This window comes from Mesoplodon mirus (assembly GCF_964341445.2).
Source record: "Mesoplodon mirus genome assembly, chromosome: 2".
In the NCBI taxonomy this organism is placed as follows: domain Eukaryota; kingdom Metazoa; phylum Chordata; class Mammalia; order Artiodactyla; family Ziphiidae; genus Mesoplodon; species Mesoplodon mirus.
The window spans coordinates 13,876,316-13,891,939 of NC_138977.1; the positions used below are offsets into that span (position 1 = coordinate 13,876,316).

General features: G+C 48.9%; 1 protein-coding gene across 1 annotated transcript in view; it reads right to left on the reverse strand.

Annotated features, from left to right (window-relative positions):
- Positions 1-2,485, reverse strand: part of MGST2 (microsomal glutathione S-transferase 2) — a 30,417-nt gene extending 27,932 nt beyond the window's left edge. The window contains 1 exon segment of the mRNA XM_082611140.1: positions 2,390-2,485. Coding sequence (XP_082467266.1) covers positions 2,390-2,447 — 58 coding nt within the window. The 5' untranslated portion in view covers positions 2,448-2,485.
- Between the last annotated feature and the right edge of the window lie 13,139 nt (positions 2,486-15,624).

Consider the following 15,624-nt stretch of genomic DNA (forward strand, 5'->3'; position numbering starts at 1 on the left):
TCTATCTATGGAGGGGAAAAGTGGGACTTGGCCATCCTGGACCCTGCTGTTAACCACGGCTTCTAACGCGCTCCACAGCCTCAGAGAACACACCAGGCAAGGCTTCTTGTTTTCATGATAAAACGGAAACGATGAAAGATGTGTGCTCCTAGATTTTTCTATTGGCAATGATGCCAGAACCTAGAGCTTCCAAATGAAGGTGAATAAACTGAAAGCTTTGCAGGGCTGGCTTTTTCTGGTTGTTCATTGCACCTGGTCGGCATCTGTCTGGAGCAGCAGCAAATGTGAGGAATGAGCTTCAGTAAAGCGATGACCCCGCCCACCTCCAGCCCCAGGAAGGAGGACTCAGGTGCATCAGCTCCACTTCCAAGGAGTCTCAGGTCAGGGGCCTCAGAGAGACTGTGGCTACAGTCCGGGGCAACATCATGAGGGTGGAAAGGCTCCTTCACCACGTTTTTCTGGAGAGCTTCCATTTTATTTCCCTCTTATGAGTTGATTAAAACCTACTTGAGAATAAGCTCCTTTTGCTCTGCCTGCCTTTCCTCTTCCTTTGCTCTCTCCAGGGGGACACGTGTGCTGGGGAAAGTAAATCAAGACCCCTCATCCTGCCCCCCACTCTCAGCCCAGCCACAGCTGGGCTTCTTCACCGCAAGGCTGCCTCTCAATCCACCAGAAGCTTCTCTCTGTGGGGAAGCAGCCAAGGACTGGAAGTGACTGTCCTGAACACCAACCCTGGGCCAGGCACCATGGTGGGCACTTCCTACCCAGTGTCCTGTTTAACCCTCTCTGATGAGGACACTGAAGGACAGATTTTCCCGGCCAAGGGCACCCAGCTTGTAAGTGGCTGGACCAGAAGATACAAGTCTGTTTTCAAGCCTTGAGTTGCTTCTACTATAGCACAGGGCGTCTCACCTCTGTAAACACCAGACTTTCGCTAAAGCAGCGAATTCTGGTTCTTAATGCCAACTCCCTCCCTCTCTCTCTCTTCCCCGTCTATCACCAACCACCACTGGCCCAGTCTCCCTTTCCCAACTCAGCTGCCTTAACTTCAGACTGCAATTCACACCATCCCTTGCACCCACCAGCAAACAGAACCTCTCTGCAGGGATGGCAGAGGCTATGCCAGCCTGGGGCATCCGTGGACCTGCCCCTGTGCTCTCTGCAGGGCCAGGACGTGGGCACACACGGGGTGGACAGTGCCTACGTGTAGAGGGTCAACACGAGGTGTTTCAGACCTAAGTGCTGCTTTAGTTGGCTATAAGCATCCTGCTTTACTCCAGAAAAGACGGTAAATCAAACCACAAAACATGTGTTTTAAGGTATAATGTTTTCATAAATTCACAAAACAGACTGGCTAGCAAGTCTGCCATTGAGTGTGCGTGCAGACTCTTTATCTATCCTAAACCGTGGTGCCTCCGTGCTTGGGGCTGAGAAGTCCGCTGCTCTGCCCTGTTTCCTGGTACAAGCACACTGGGAAAATAAAGAAATACGTGTTCTTGGGGCTTCCCTGGTGGCGCAGTGGTTGAGAGTCCGCCTGCCCATGCAGGGGACACGGGTTCGTGCCCCGATCCGGGAAGATCCCACATGCCGCAGAGCAGCTGGGCCCGTGAGCCATGGCCGCTGAGCCTGCGCGTCCGGAGCCTGTGCTCCGCAACGGGAGAGGCCACGACAGTGAGAAGCTCGCGTACCGGAAAAAAAAAAAAAAAAGAAAAGAAAAAGAAATACGTGTTCTTGATAAGAAGTCTTGATCACCAGGGCTCAGACCCTTTTCCCCATTTTGCATGTTAAGGAAGCATGTGCCTAAGATAACATGAATTGAGCAAAAGTGACCCCAGAGGAGAAGAAGCCTCTGTTTAACCAGGCAATCAGGATACTGAATAATCCCAGTGGGAAGGCACTTTAAAGTTTAGAATGAACTACTTAATCTGAAGCTCATATTTTTTCAGGAGGATTTTTTTTTAACCTGATCATCATACCTGCCATACCCAGCTTATTTAAGAAACACACAGTAATTTAAAGATCAGGGTTCAAGAAATCACAGCCATGATTTATAAGCAGGTACAATGTTACCTTTGGAACACTCCAGCTTAATATTTATAGCCCACTTCCCCCAGGTTACCGCATTTCTAATGCTCACTCGAACTGGGCTGTGGGTTGTAACTACAGGTGATGCAGAATCTCTGGGCTCGAAGGCCCACCGCATCCCCACTGGAAGAACTAACCCCTGGAATGTTCCAAATCTCTGCCTGTCCCCAGGGAAGGGGGCACCGATGACCCTGAGCACAGCGTGCTCTGCAAAGCCCACGGACCACCAGCAAGTGAGTAGAAATCCCAAAACGCTCCCTCCCTCCGCCCCCCCCCCCACACACACACACCCCGGGACGCTTACTTTGCTGACAGGCAGAGTGCACGGCGAGAGCAGCCAGCAAGCTCGAATTCCCGGCCATTTTTCATGTGGAAAGTTCTGGTTCACGGGACTATTCGCAGAAATCGAGGGGAAGATAACAGAGGCACTTCCGACTTGGCAAGGCTGACCTTCCTTATAAGGCGAACAGAGCTGAGAAAGGAGAGAACCAAAAAAAGGAGGCTCCAGCGGCTGTGTGACCTTTGCTCCGGAACAGGAATCAGAGAGGCAGGCGGGTCCAGGCTGTCAGTCAAAGATCTTCACCTGGATGGGGCACAGCTTCCCCCACCTGCTTCAGATCTCCTGGCCTGCGGGGTTAGCCCTCCAGCCTCAGCACCTGCTGCTAACCCATCTCAGCCAATTCGAAAACAATTCCCTCTCCTTCTCTTCCGAAGTCTGGACTCCTGAGTCCCCTGCCTGGCTTTCCAAGGCCTTGATGAGACCTTTCCCACCTCCCATGGGAAAAGAGAGGCCATGGAAGATTTTCTTTAACCCCACTGAGATTAACATGCTAATTTAAGACGATTCTAACTTTATTCCCTAGTAAATGGAAGATCTACGATTTGAACCCGTGTCCAGCATATTCCAACAGTGCCCTAAGCCCCCCGCCAGGCTTCCTCCCACTGTCACCCCAACTCTCCCATCATCGTGGTGACCATAAATTTTTTTAGTTGAGATATAATTGACATATAGCATTGTCTTAGTTTCAGATGTACAACATAATGACTTGATATATGTATATATTGCAAAATGAGCACCACAATAAGTTTAGGTTAACACCCATCATCTCACATAATTACAGTTTTTTTCTTGTGCTGAGAACTTTTTCTTTTTTTTCTTTTTTTTTTTTTTTTTTTGCGGTACGCGGGCCTCTCACTGTTGTGGCCTCTCCCGTTGCGGGGCACAGGCTCCGGACGCGCAGGCTCAGCGGCCATGGCTCACGGGCCCAGCCGCTCCGCGGCCTGTGGGATCTTCCCGGACCGGGGCACGAACCCGTGTCCCCTGCATCGGCAGGCAGACTCTCAACCACTGCGCCACCAGGGAAGCCCATTTCTGAATAATTTTGCTGATAGATGAAAAGATACATATATATATAACCATAGACATGTTCTCTCAGGCCAACTGCACCCCCTTAATTATTCCCTGACTTCACCCCTGTCCCTCCAAAAAACGACAGCTTGTTGTCCTGGTTTCCACTGGCACTACGGCAAGACGCCTCTGCTGCCAACAGGCCTGGCCGCAGAGAGACAGAAAACACACCGCCTGCCCGAGGATGCCCAGAAACCGTCAGTGATCACAATTATCAAGGACCATAATACTCCTGATTGAAAACGAGCCCAGAAAAGGGTTTCCACCTGCCTAGTGTTTATTTCATTCTCTTGCTGAAAGCCCTGACCAATTGAAAACACCCTAACAATGCAGCAATTGTTTAAACAAAGCTCAGATTAACCAAACTTGAGAAATTATGCCCCAGCCTACATGTTGCAAACGTTCAGGGAATTGCAGCGGTCCTGCAGAACATTTTCTCCCCCTTCAGAAGCTGGAGCACTTCGCTCTGTGACCCTGGGTGTGGAAATCAAGCTACAGAGTGCTAAGGCATTTCCTACATTGGGGAGCCCTTTGCCCTGGGATGGGCAGGGCACAGGGCAGAGGATTAGAGTAGGTTACACCAAGCCTCAGGCGGAAACTGACAGTCATCCAACACCAGGAATGTCCCATCCAGGCTCAAAGGCAGAGACAAAAGGGGAGCAGAAAGGAGAGGAAACTAAAGATCAGTCCCCAGCGTAGTGTAGTGAGAAGAGCACAAGCTTTGAGCTAGTGATCTAGGCTCACATCCCTGTATGGTGTGGGCGAGTCGCTAAATATCCCCTGACCTGTTTTCTCAAAGGGAAATCATAGGACCAACCACACAGGGTCCGTCTGATGACAGTGAAATAACATGCGGGAAGCAAGCAGCACAGCACGTGGCACGTGGCAGGGCATCCACGAGGTCTCTCTGCCGCCCCCTCCATGCCCTCAGGCCTAGTGAATGCAGAAGAGACAAGGTCTATTTGTCGGGAAGGGCCCGGTACAAAGCAGCGATGATCACAGGATGCCGTTATAATTTCCCAGAAGAATGGAAACAGAGCGCTTGAATTGCTTCAGAACGGCTCTGGACAGTAATAGGTCTGAACCTGAGTTGTCTTCAGTGTACATAAGGCTTGGGAGAGGATAACGTAAAGCAGGATCTAGAGACCGGGGAGGGGAATTAGAACTTCTCGTCGACAAGCCCCCGCACACGCAGCCCTACACACACATACACACACACGCACCCATACATAAACACACTCGTACAGATTCACACACATTCCTACACACTCACATTCTCATAAATATGCACAGTAATACACACATATATTCACACACACACGTGCACACATACATAAACACACTCAGGTACAGATTCACACACATTCCTACACACTCACATTCTCATAAATATGCACAGTAACACACACATATATTCACACACACACACACACACGCTACCCTCATGTCTCCAAAGGGGATTTGTAAACTGAATGTTTGGACCTCAAGGCACATATTCTCACAAAAATAACATTATAAATGGTGGCCATGTTCTCAGGTGGCTTCACGGTAAAGAAAATTGTAACCCGTAAGTGAGATAACATGCTGCATATTGGCATTTGAACAACAACGAGAGGAACTAACACTTCATTTGCCTCTTCTGTTTAATCGTTAGTAAATTTTTTTAAACCGAATAGTATTTGAAATGAAGCACTTTTAAAAGAGGGCTGTTGGCAAAAACTCCCTGCCCACCCCCCCCCCCATGGAGAGAAGCCAGGCTCCCTGTGGGCCATGCTCAGAGCTGGATTCATATATACTTGCTGGGACCACAGCAGCAGGAGGCAGGAGGACCCTGGGCCCAGAGGGCTGAGACACCCTGGATGGGCCTCAGTCTGACGGGCGCTCTGATGTCCACCACCCCAGCTCCCAATTCCACTCAACAGAAGGGAAGTTTCAAGCAATGTGCCAGGCCCCATGCAGAAATGTCTCAACTAATCTGCCTAATCAACAATGAAGCACATGTTTTATTCCCATTGTTCAGATGGAGAAACGGAGGCTCAGGGGTTAGTGACTGGCCCAAGGTCAGTACAGCCCAGCCCTGCTGCTCCCAAAGCCTTTGTGCTTAACTTTGGCTGTACACTGGAATCACCTGGGGGTCATTAAAAATACTGGCGCTTAGCTTTCCCCACCAAAAGCAATTCTGATTTAATTGATCTCAGGTTCGACCCAGGCACCTGAACTTTTTAAAAACTCTCCGGATGATTCTAATGCACAGCCAAGGTAGAGAACCACCGTCTTAACCAGTGTTTCTCAGTCCTCACCACCTGCCACCATCACCTGAGGTGATATAAACACGCAGATTTCTAGGCCTCATTCAGGATCCGTTTTTGAACATCAGTTTCATGTTGGTTAAGCATCCGCAGGCTCATATAACTCACACAACACTGCTCTAAAGCTGTAAATTATTCTCAGTTTACAGGTAAGGACACTGAGACCCAGAGAGCTTCGGGAAGCTGGTCTAGTCACTCCATCTCACTGCTTCCCAAAGAGGAACGATCACACACCATCTTGGGGTGCGGTTGGGGGAATGAACCAGCTGGTGGGAGCCAAAGTGGGTGTCCTTGGAGCCCGGGAAGGAAGAGGAAAGGGTATGGAAGTTTCTGCAGTGGCAGGGGGGAAGAGGTGAGGGTGGGAGGAACGGGATCCTGGGGGCTTCAGGGTGCAGCCCAGGAGAAATGGAGGGAGATTTCCACGGCAGGACTATGGGGGGGTGCCTGGGTGGAGGAAGGAGAAAAAGACAGACACAGGAGAGAAATCAAGGCAGAGGTGGGGGAGAAGGGGTGCTCCGAGTTCTCAGCAGAGAGCAGTCTGGCTGGAGCCGGTGTCTCAGCTCATTCCTCATCAGGTCCACCAGTACTTGCCCGCTCACTGGTTTTGATGTCCATCGAGACTTGGCAGTTCTCACTTTAGAATCACCAAAGGCGCTTTTGAAATAGACACGAATTTAACTGAGAAATCTCTTGGATCTTGTGACATCAGCACGGCCAGCTACTACCTCCAAAAACGTACTGAGATTTCTACACACGAAAGGAAGAGAGCTCGCCTCCTCTGAACGAAAACACGACGTTTCTCTTTGGCTTGTCCTTAAGGCGTAAATGTTAGTTCGTCTCTCGTGCGTTGCCTGGTTCCTTCACTAGGCATCCCATCCTATGTAGGCGGGACAGAAATCTAGCATGCAGAGGGTGCAGTGTGATTGGGCTACTTCAGAAAAAAGTGGGGGACTGTGGCTTCCCCTCCTGTCTCTCCGGGGCTTGTTAAAGCAAAGGAAAGGGCAGCTATTCCCGCTCTTGATGAGAAAACACAAAAGGTCGCAGATTAAGAGCAAACAGTTAAAAGCAGCTCGGCCTTTGAAATGTGGCACTAAATCCGCCACGGGGCTGACACGCCAAACCATGGTAATTGCCTCACAGCCCAGCCTGGGCCAACATGACTCACCAGACACCCATCTATCAGATCGAAGGCCCAGTCAGGTCCTGCAGAAGAAGAAATATAACAAAATAAATTAGGAGCTTGGGATTAACAGACACACACTACTATATATAAAATAGATAAATGACAAGGACCTACTGTATAGCACAGGGAACTATATTCAATACCTTGTAATAACCTATAATGGAAAAGAATCTGAAAAGAATATATATATATATACACATACCTACATACATATATATAGTATACATATTTCTGGGTAACTGGCCACGTCCAATTCACAAGCCTGTTCCCGAGTTAATATCCCTAAAGCCTGTGTCTATCATTGTTTAGGAGTGATGGGTGAGGGGTATGCTTGTATTTTGTAGATAATCCAGGTCTTGTGTTTTGTCTGTATTCACCAGCCATCCCCATGCAGTCAGGTGAACCACAGGCATGGGGTTGCTACTTTTAAATGGGAAAGAAGAGACTCTGAGGTTAACAGGCTATTATCTCTCTGACGGAAGAGAAAGACACCTCTCAGGGTAGTCAGCTGCCACAGGGTCCCACAATGCTAGTGGATAACCCCCAAACAGGAAAACCCTGCGGGACACGAACCGAGGCCTGAAGGCCTCTGACTGCTTTGTTCTGCTACCTTAGCAAGAGGATAAGGAATTTCAAAGATTGGATGCCTGGTTTTCACTTTCCTTTTCTCTTCCTTTCTTTCTTCTTGTTTATTCCTCCTGCTATACCTTAGATTGTGTTTGGTTCTCGCCTTTGTTTCTGGGACTTCGTTAGCAAAGCATCCTCGGGATTTCAGTCTCTGGCAGTTTCTGGGACCAGAATTTTAGCCAAAACAGCTTCCTCCGCCCTCTGCGCCTCCCACCTCCATGAGCCGATTTCCCATCCTCTTCTCAGAGGACCCATCGGCTTATCATCTCTTTTCATCCCTGATTTGCATTCGTTAGATTCTGAGCCGCCACACATTCAGAGCTGGGAGTCGTAGCTGAAACTTTGTCCTTTCCATCGAGAGAAGTTATATTTTGTCAAACCACTAGGGGGAGTAAATCCCAGGGTTACCAGAAATCAGGGATTCAGCAACCTTGGGAGGAAGCTGGAGCGTCACCATGGGCCAGCCTCCCGGCTCAGTTAAACTTCCTCCTCCAGCTTTCCAGATGCCCTGAGAATGCACATCAGCAAAACTGGAACAAGTCAGTTAACAGAAACTGTTTGCCAGAATCATTTCTAAAGGATGCCCTAAAAAATGTCAGGTTTTCAGAAATCAACATATGGACACTTCCCAGCAAGAGCTTGTGATAGGAACAAAACCCACTGGTGCGCGCTTCCCTGGTGGCGCAGTGGTTGAGAGTCCGCCTGCCGATGCAGGGGACGCGGGTTCGTGCCCCGGTCCGGGAAGATCCCACGTGCCGCGGAGTGGCTGGGCCCGTGAGCCATGGCCGCTGAGCCTGCGCGTCCAGAGCCTGTGCTCCGTAACGGGAGAGGCCACAGCAGTGAGAGGCCCGCATACCGCAACAACAACAACAAGAAAAAAAAAACCCACTGGTGCTTAAATGTAAAATGACCAGAATTTAACCCTTAGTCCTGACCCACTCAAAACTAGACACAAGCCAAACACAGACTCTGCCCTAAAGGCTTACATTCCATTGAGAAACGGTCCAAAACAGGAGGCAACACGTCACATTTGGCATCCCTGCAGGAGGTAGTCAGGAATGAAAGGTGAGAAAAGACAAAAGAAGTCCCATTTGGTGGACAAGCAGCCAAGAGAGGAGATTCCATCTTTTGGTAAATATTTTGACGAATCAAATACCACATCTTGGACTTTGATCCTTCAATGTACCTCTGGCTTCTAGAAGAGTTTTGTAAAATTTAAAAGTACTCTGCAAAGTATTTTACATAAATTCTTTGTAGAGGAGCAGGTCAAAGAGCTGAGCAGAGTCTGGAAAGATTCTCAGGATCAGGCAGAGAGTTTGGCTGATAAAACATCAGAGAATGGGGCTTTCACCCACACATGCAGTGAGAGCCCCGCTTCATAGCGACAGAGGAAAATCTAAAGCAAGGAAAGGAAGGAATGTGAAGACTCTCAAGAATACACGTGGGTTTCCCTGAGTGGCGCAGTGGTTGAGAGTCCGCCTACCAATGCAGGGGACACGGGTTCGAGCCCTGGTCTGGGAAGATCCCACATGCCGTGGAGCAATTAGGCCTGTGAGCCACAACTACTGAGCCTGCGCGTCTGGAGCCTGTGCTCTGCAACAAGAGAGGCCGCAATAGTGAGAGGCCCGCGCATTGCAATGAAGAGTGGCCCCTGCTTACTGCAGCTAGAGAAAGCCCTCGCACAGAAACGAAGACCCAACACAGCCAAAAAGAAATAATAAATAAATTTTTTAAAAAAGAATACACATAAGTAGTATTTGTCCGTTCATTCATTCATTCCCAAATGCGCTGAGCACCTACCACTCGCCAAGCTCTGTGCTAAGTACTGAGATACAGGGCTGAGCAAAGCCTGAGGCAAGGCTTAAATGCTGATGCTTTACTTGGACGGCCGGGTACCAGGACAGCAAGAGTGAGGGAAAGGGAAGTAAGGCAGAATGACTGGAAGCAGTGCGTTTCCACCCAGACCACTGCTCCAGATAAGCTGTGATGAGACACAGCTAGTCACTGAACAGGCACCCAGCCAGCCACCCAGGATATCTTTGGATGGGGTGCTAGAGTAACTGCACCTTAGAACAGTCCACTGGAGAGAGGAAGGAGAATACAGCTTCTATCTCCCATCTCTCACTGGTCAAAGTTTCCCCTGTGGCAGTTTTAAAACATATCTTCAAATTCTCCCATTAAAACACATCTGCAAATTTCTCCCATCGTGAGATGGGAACTGTATCCTCTCGTGAATCTGGACCGGCCTGAATTACTCACTCATATCCAGGAGAACACAGCAGAAGTGATGCTGTAGGACTTCCAAGGCTAGGACCTAAAAAGCCATGCGGGTTCTGCCTTGCTCACTGGAGCACCTGTGCTTGGAGTCCTTGGCTGTCCTGTAAGGAGTTGACGACCCTAAAGCTGCTGTGCTGGGATGAAGCCCAGGCCACACAGAGAGCCCAGGTGGAGGGGCTCTGCTTTGTAGCTCCAACCACAGACCCTGTCAAGAGCCAGCATGCACTGCCGGCCCTGGGAGTGAAGATACTTTCGGGTGATTCTATTGCACGAGCATAGGTTCACTCATAGCCGTGAGTCACCCAGCTCCGGCTTCAGACATCAAGGAGCAGAGACAGGCCAGTCCTACGGTGCCCTACGGACCCACATAATCCACGAGCCTAATTAAATGATTGTTTTAAGCCCCTGAACTTTGGGGTAATTTGTCACCCCTGAAGTCACTGGAACACCCTTGTCACAGGTTAATGACTCAGCCTTCTGGTTTGCATCATTTGGCCCGACCTCACCCCAAACCCTGCCATGTGGCACTTCAGACAGGAGCCAGGGACACCAGCAGTATGGCTGGGGGTCCTCAGATGGCAGCTTACAGATACCCTACAGGGAGTCGGCCAACCACAGTGGAGCCTAGGTAGAGCGTGTGGCAGAGGATTCAGGAGAGACACAAGGTCAAGGCGTCAGGCAGGGTGTGCTAATACGTCTGATACAGGGGTGAGGCAGAGGGAAGGCAGGAGCTCAGGATTCTCGCATTTCTGGTTTCTGACTGGAGCAACCGGGTAGATTCATGATGTTAATTGAAATCATTAGTGCAATTTACTGAGCGAGGAACTGGATGAAAGGAGGGGGCTTGGGCTTCCCTGGTGGCGCAGTGGTTGAGAGTCCGCCTGCCGATGCAGGGGACACGAGTTCGTGCCCCGGTTGGGGAAGATCCCACAGGCCACAGAGCGGCTGGGCCCGTGAGCCATGGCCGCTGAGCCTGCGCGTCCGGAGCCTGTGCTCTGCAACGGGAGAGGCCACAACAGTGAGAGGCCCGCGTACCGCAAAAAAAAAAAAAAAAAAAAAGGAGGTGGCTCAGTTCGAGGTACCTGTGTGTGCATTGGATATGGCAAGAGGTAGGAGCCCAGAACACCCAAGAGGCTCAAAGTCATTGACCTTAAGACTCCAGGGCCCCAAGAGGGCTTAAAAGCCTGTCCCTGAATCTCCTTTCATTTGCGATGAATATTTTCCAGGTCTCTGGTTGGGACCCTTGTCCGGCTGAATTATGTATTTCAAGGCTAGTGTGTTAGAGAAGGCAAAGGGAGCCTCCAGGAAAGAACGGGGCATCTGCAAGAGCTGCCATATATAAACCCATGCCCTATATCCCAGTGTTGGCAGGAGAGGTACCATCAGGTTTACTTATTATTATTATTTTTAATGTGAGGGGGAAATAGTTTAGTTACCTTTAATATGTTGGAACCCTTTCTCAGCACGCAGCGCCCCTCTTTCTCTTCTCTCTCACTTTTTAACCCAAATTGCAAATGTCCTGTATATGCAAGCTGTTAGCCTGTTTTGCACTGCATGTTTAGATAATTGGTGCTTTTGACTGATGTTCTTGTCAATGTCGCTTTAGTTCACGGATTTATAATATCCCTAGGCCTGGAGGAGATCTCAAAAGGAAATAATGCAAAACAATCACCAGTGCCTGGATGCCTGAGGTGATGGGAGCCTGCCACCTTCTGTCCCTTACCACAGGTAGGCAGGATCCTCTTCCGAAACAAGAAGTCAAGGTCAGGTCTAAGGACAGGTCTGAGCTACTCTGATTCCTGTGAGGGCAGAGCCTAGGGGTCTCCCAGTCCCAGCTGGGACTCCCGGGACCCGCTCCCCGCTGCTCTCCCAACACAGTTTCAGGTTCTTCCAGACCCCGTTCCCTCAACCCCTCCGCTAAACGTAAAAAGGCCGTGCCTGCAGCAGTAATAACTTTTGATTATTTACAAAATCGTGTCGGGGCGGGGAGGGGGTGCAGAATACAAGGAGGAATGAAGAAAAGGAGGGAAGAAGCATTCACGGAGGCACCACCTTCCTGTTCTGGGGGGCTTTATCACAATGAATCCTTACAAAATCCGGTTGGTATTAGTCACCCATATTTTTCACATGAAGAAACTGAGGCACAAAGAGATGCATCAACGTGCCCAAGATTGTGCCGCTAATAAGATTCAAAGCCAGAGTCCATTTTTCACTCCAGTCCACGGCTCTTTGCATCATCCCATTCTTCCCTAGAGTCTTTGTATCCACCCCTCTATTACTCTTTTTCTTTTTTAAACATCTTTATTGGAGTATAATTGCTTTACAGTGGTGTGTTAGTTTCTGATCTATAACAAAGTGAATCAGTCATACATATACATATATCCCCATATCCCCTCCCTCTTTCATCTCCCTCCCACCCTCCCTATCCCACCCGTCCAGGCGGCCGCAAAGCACCGAGCTGATCTCCCTGCTCCCCGAGGCTGCTTCCCACCCCTCTATTACTCTTAAAGTACAGAAGGCATTTCTCTGGCTGTGGGGAGACCGGGCTGTGGGCACAAGAACCACTGTACCTCTCCCTGCGCGCCACCAGATGGCGCCGTGAGAGGCTAAAGTCCTGCTGCTTTTTACCGGCGCCCTTGGCGAGACAGACAAGCGTGGGGTGGAACAGCTGCAGGGAGAGTGTCAAAACAGAGTTCTATTTAGGAAAGCGGAGCCTTCTGCCCGGCCCTGTTTCCCACCGGGATCCTTGGTTGGCTCTCCACAGACTATAAATGAATTTGCTTTTTTCTTCCTTCCCCATCCTACTGCTAACCCACATCTCGATTCTATTTTCTCTCCAACTCTGACACCAGGGCACGAGTCCCACCCACATCAGGGAATAGTGTGTCCTGAAGAGAGAGGTCAGCAGGCAGGCTGGGTGGTGCGGAGTCGGGGCCTGCAGCCGGTCCCCAGAGCGACTGGTGGGCCATTTCCCACACAGACCCTTCCCACCCGTGGACCATCGCAGAGTTCCCACGACCCCCCCCACCCCCCAAATCTAAAGGACCTATCTTAGTCTGCTTGGCTGCCATAACAAAGTATCACAGTTCTGGGGGCTGGAAGGCCAAGGCCAAGGTGAGGACAGTTTGTTTCCTTCTGAGGTCTCTCTCTGTGGCTTGCTGTGTCCTCACATGGCCATTTCCCTGTGTGAGCATCCCCGATCTCTCTGTGTGTCCTATTCTCCTCCTTTTAGAAGGACACAAGCCAGATTGGACTAGAGCACATACAAGCAGTCTCATTTTATTTTGTGTGTGCATTACTATTCTTTTTTTTTTAATTGAAGTATAGTGATTTACAGTATGGTGTTCATTTCAGGTGTTCAGCAAAGTGATTTGGCTACATTTTTTTGGTCAGATTCATTTTCCATTATAAGTTATTACAAAATACTGAATATAGTTCCCTGTACCATACCGTAAATGCTGTTGCTTGTCTATTTGATGTATAAGTTTGTATCTGTCAATTCCATACTCCTAATTTATCCGTCCCCTCACATTCTCTTTTTGTAACCACAAGTTTGCTTTCTGTCTGTGAGTCTGTATGTTTTGTATATAGATTCGTTTGTATTTTTTTTTAGATTCCGTGTAAGTGATATCATACACTATTTGTCTTTCTCTGACTAACTTCACTAAGTGTGATCATCTTTAAGTCCATCCATGTTGCTGCAAATGGCATTATATCATTCTTTTTTATGGCTGAGTAATATTCCATTATATATATGTGCCACATCTTCTTTATCCATTCCTCTGTTGATGGATATTTAGGTTGCTTCCATGTCTTGGCTATTGTACATAGGGTTGCTGTGAACATTGGGGTGCATGAGTCTTTTCAAATTAGAGTTTTCATCTTTTCTTTTTTTAGTTTTCTAAGGAACCTCCATGCTGTTTCCCACAGTCAGCTTCATTTTATTCTAATTGCCTCTTTAAAGGTCCTATCTCCAAATACAGTCACATTCTGAGGTTCTGGAGATTAGGGCTTCAATAATATGACTTTGTGAGGGGATACAATTCAGTCCATAACAGGATCCGATCACTAATGTTTAAACATCCTGAGGAGAGGGCAGAATTTTGTGCTTAAGTTTAGCCCCAAGAGGTCACAGGAAAAGTCATAGGTCACAATGTGCTCATGAACTTCATCAAGTGTGTGATGTTAAGGATAAACATAGCTGAAATAATCCAAGTAACTGCAAAATGGCCCATCGCGGGGCTCACATGGTAACCCTGATGGATCTGGTTTGGGGTCTCTAACCGATGAACTAACTAGAACATCAGCAAGTGTCTACTTCCCTTTGAAAAGCGGTTTCCCCTCATCTCTCTCTTTTGAACACCCCCAAATGCAGTGCACTCCCAGAGCCCACAGAACTCCCTCCTGCCCTGGGGTCTGTCTACCTGGGAGACAGCTCTTGGATGGAAACCTGGATCTACCCGACACACCCTGGGTGGCTGTAGGGATGGCATAGTCGTCCCCAGGTTGAAAGATTAGGCCAGAAGGTCTGTTGAATCTGGGAATGTCCCCAAGCCAGGCTACATGCAGCCTCATTTAGAAGAAATTCATAGAGAATTAAGAAATCCCAAAGAGGTCGTCTCTTCCCCAAGGGAGAATTGTGGAGGAAAGACAAGAGAAATGCCTAATTAGAAACTAAAGAAGGCTGCTCCCGTTTGACAGTGGCCAACATGACCAGAGGCTGAGGGCTGGGTTGCCCTCAGCTGGAGAATGACTGTGTGGTCATCTGACAGCTATGGATCTCCAGCACCTTCTTGTTCTCAGACTGCTCTTCTTCCCCTCAGAGGGAAAACTAACACTACTTTGATAACCTAAGTAATTCTCAACCCAGCCCCTACTCAGCCCTCTTAAGGGTTTCTTGCCTTCTTCAAGACCTCAGATTTCTGTACTCACGTGTTACATCATGGTGCAGTAGAGTTATAGGATGCTGGAGCCACAGGTGCGTATATGCAATAGTTGTGAGTCCGGCCGCATGTGGTTTGGGCAGATGTATCTCAGGCAGGGAAGGCAAATCTGTATCCAGGATGAGTGTCTATTTTAGTGAGAACAAACTATTGCAGAGCACCGATCCCCGCGGGCTATATCATCTCATCTTGGTTCTCTCTGAACATTCCTACCGTGGTCACCTGTCACCCAGTGACTTTGGTCCTGGCCCTGGTGATGCCGTCCCCATCTTTGTCTCCAACCTAAGGCTGGCAGAGCTCCATGCTACTGCTAAGCTTCGGGTTGCCTCTCCGGCGACCTGGACTTCTCAGTCTGACCATCACTTACAGAACCAATTCCCTGTATCAGATTCCCACTCTTTTAAACACTTAGTTTCTTTTTGCCTGGTTGGACCCAGACTGATAACAGCCCACGTGAAGTCTGAGTTCATAAAGTTAAAGAGAGACCAATCAGCAGAGCATGTGATTGTTCCCAGTAGCCTTCAGCTTTCTTCAGGTGTAGACAGAGAATAGGCAGAGAGTTGGATCTAAGTAGCACTGGAGTCTTGCCAAGAAAAACCGATGGAAGGAAGAGCTGAAGATGATTTTAAGAATGACCCAAAGACTCTCGGCTGGGTTAAGAGATAAGTGAGGTTATGAAAGGGTGCATAGCAATGCAAAGCTGGGAGAGCCAATGGGTTAAAACTCCATGTGTGCTTGATCATTTTCTGAGCACAGGTGCTACAGGGAGTGAGCCAAAAGGGTATGCAAGGG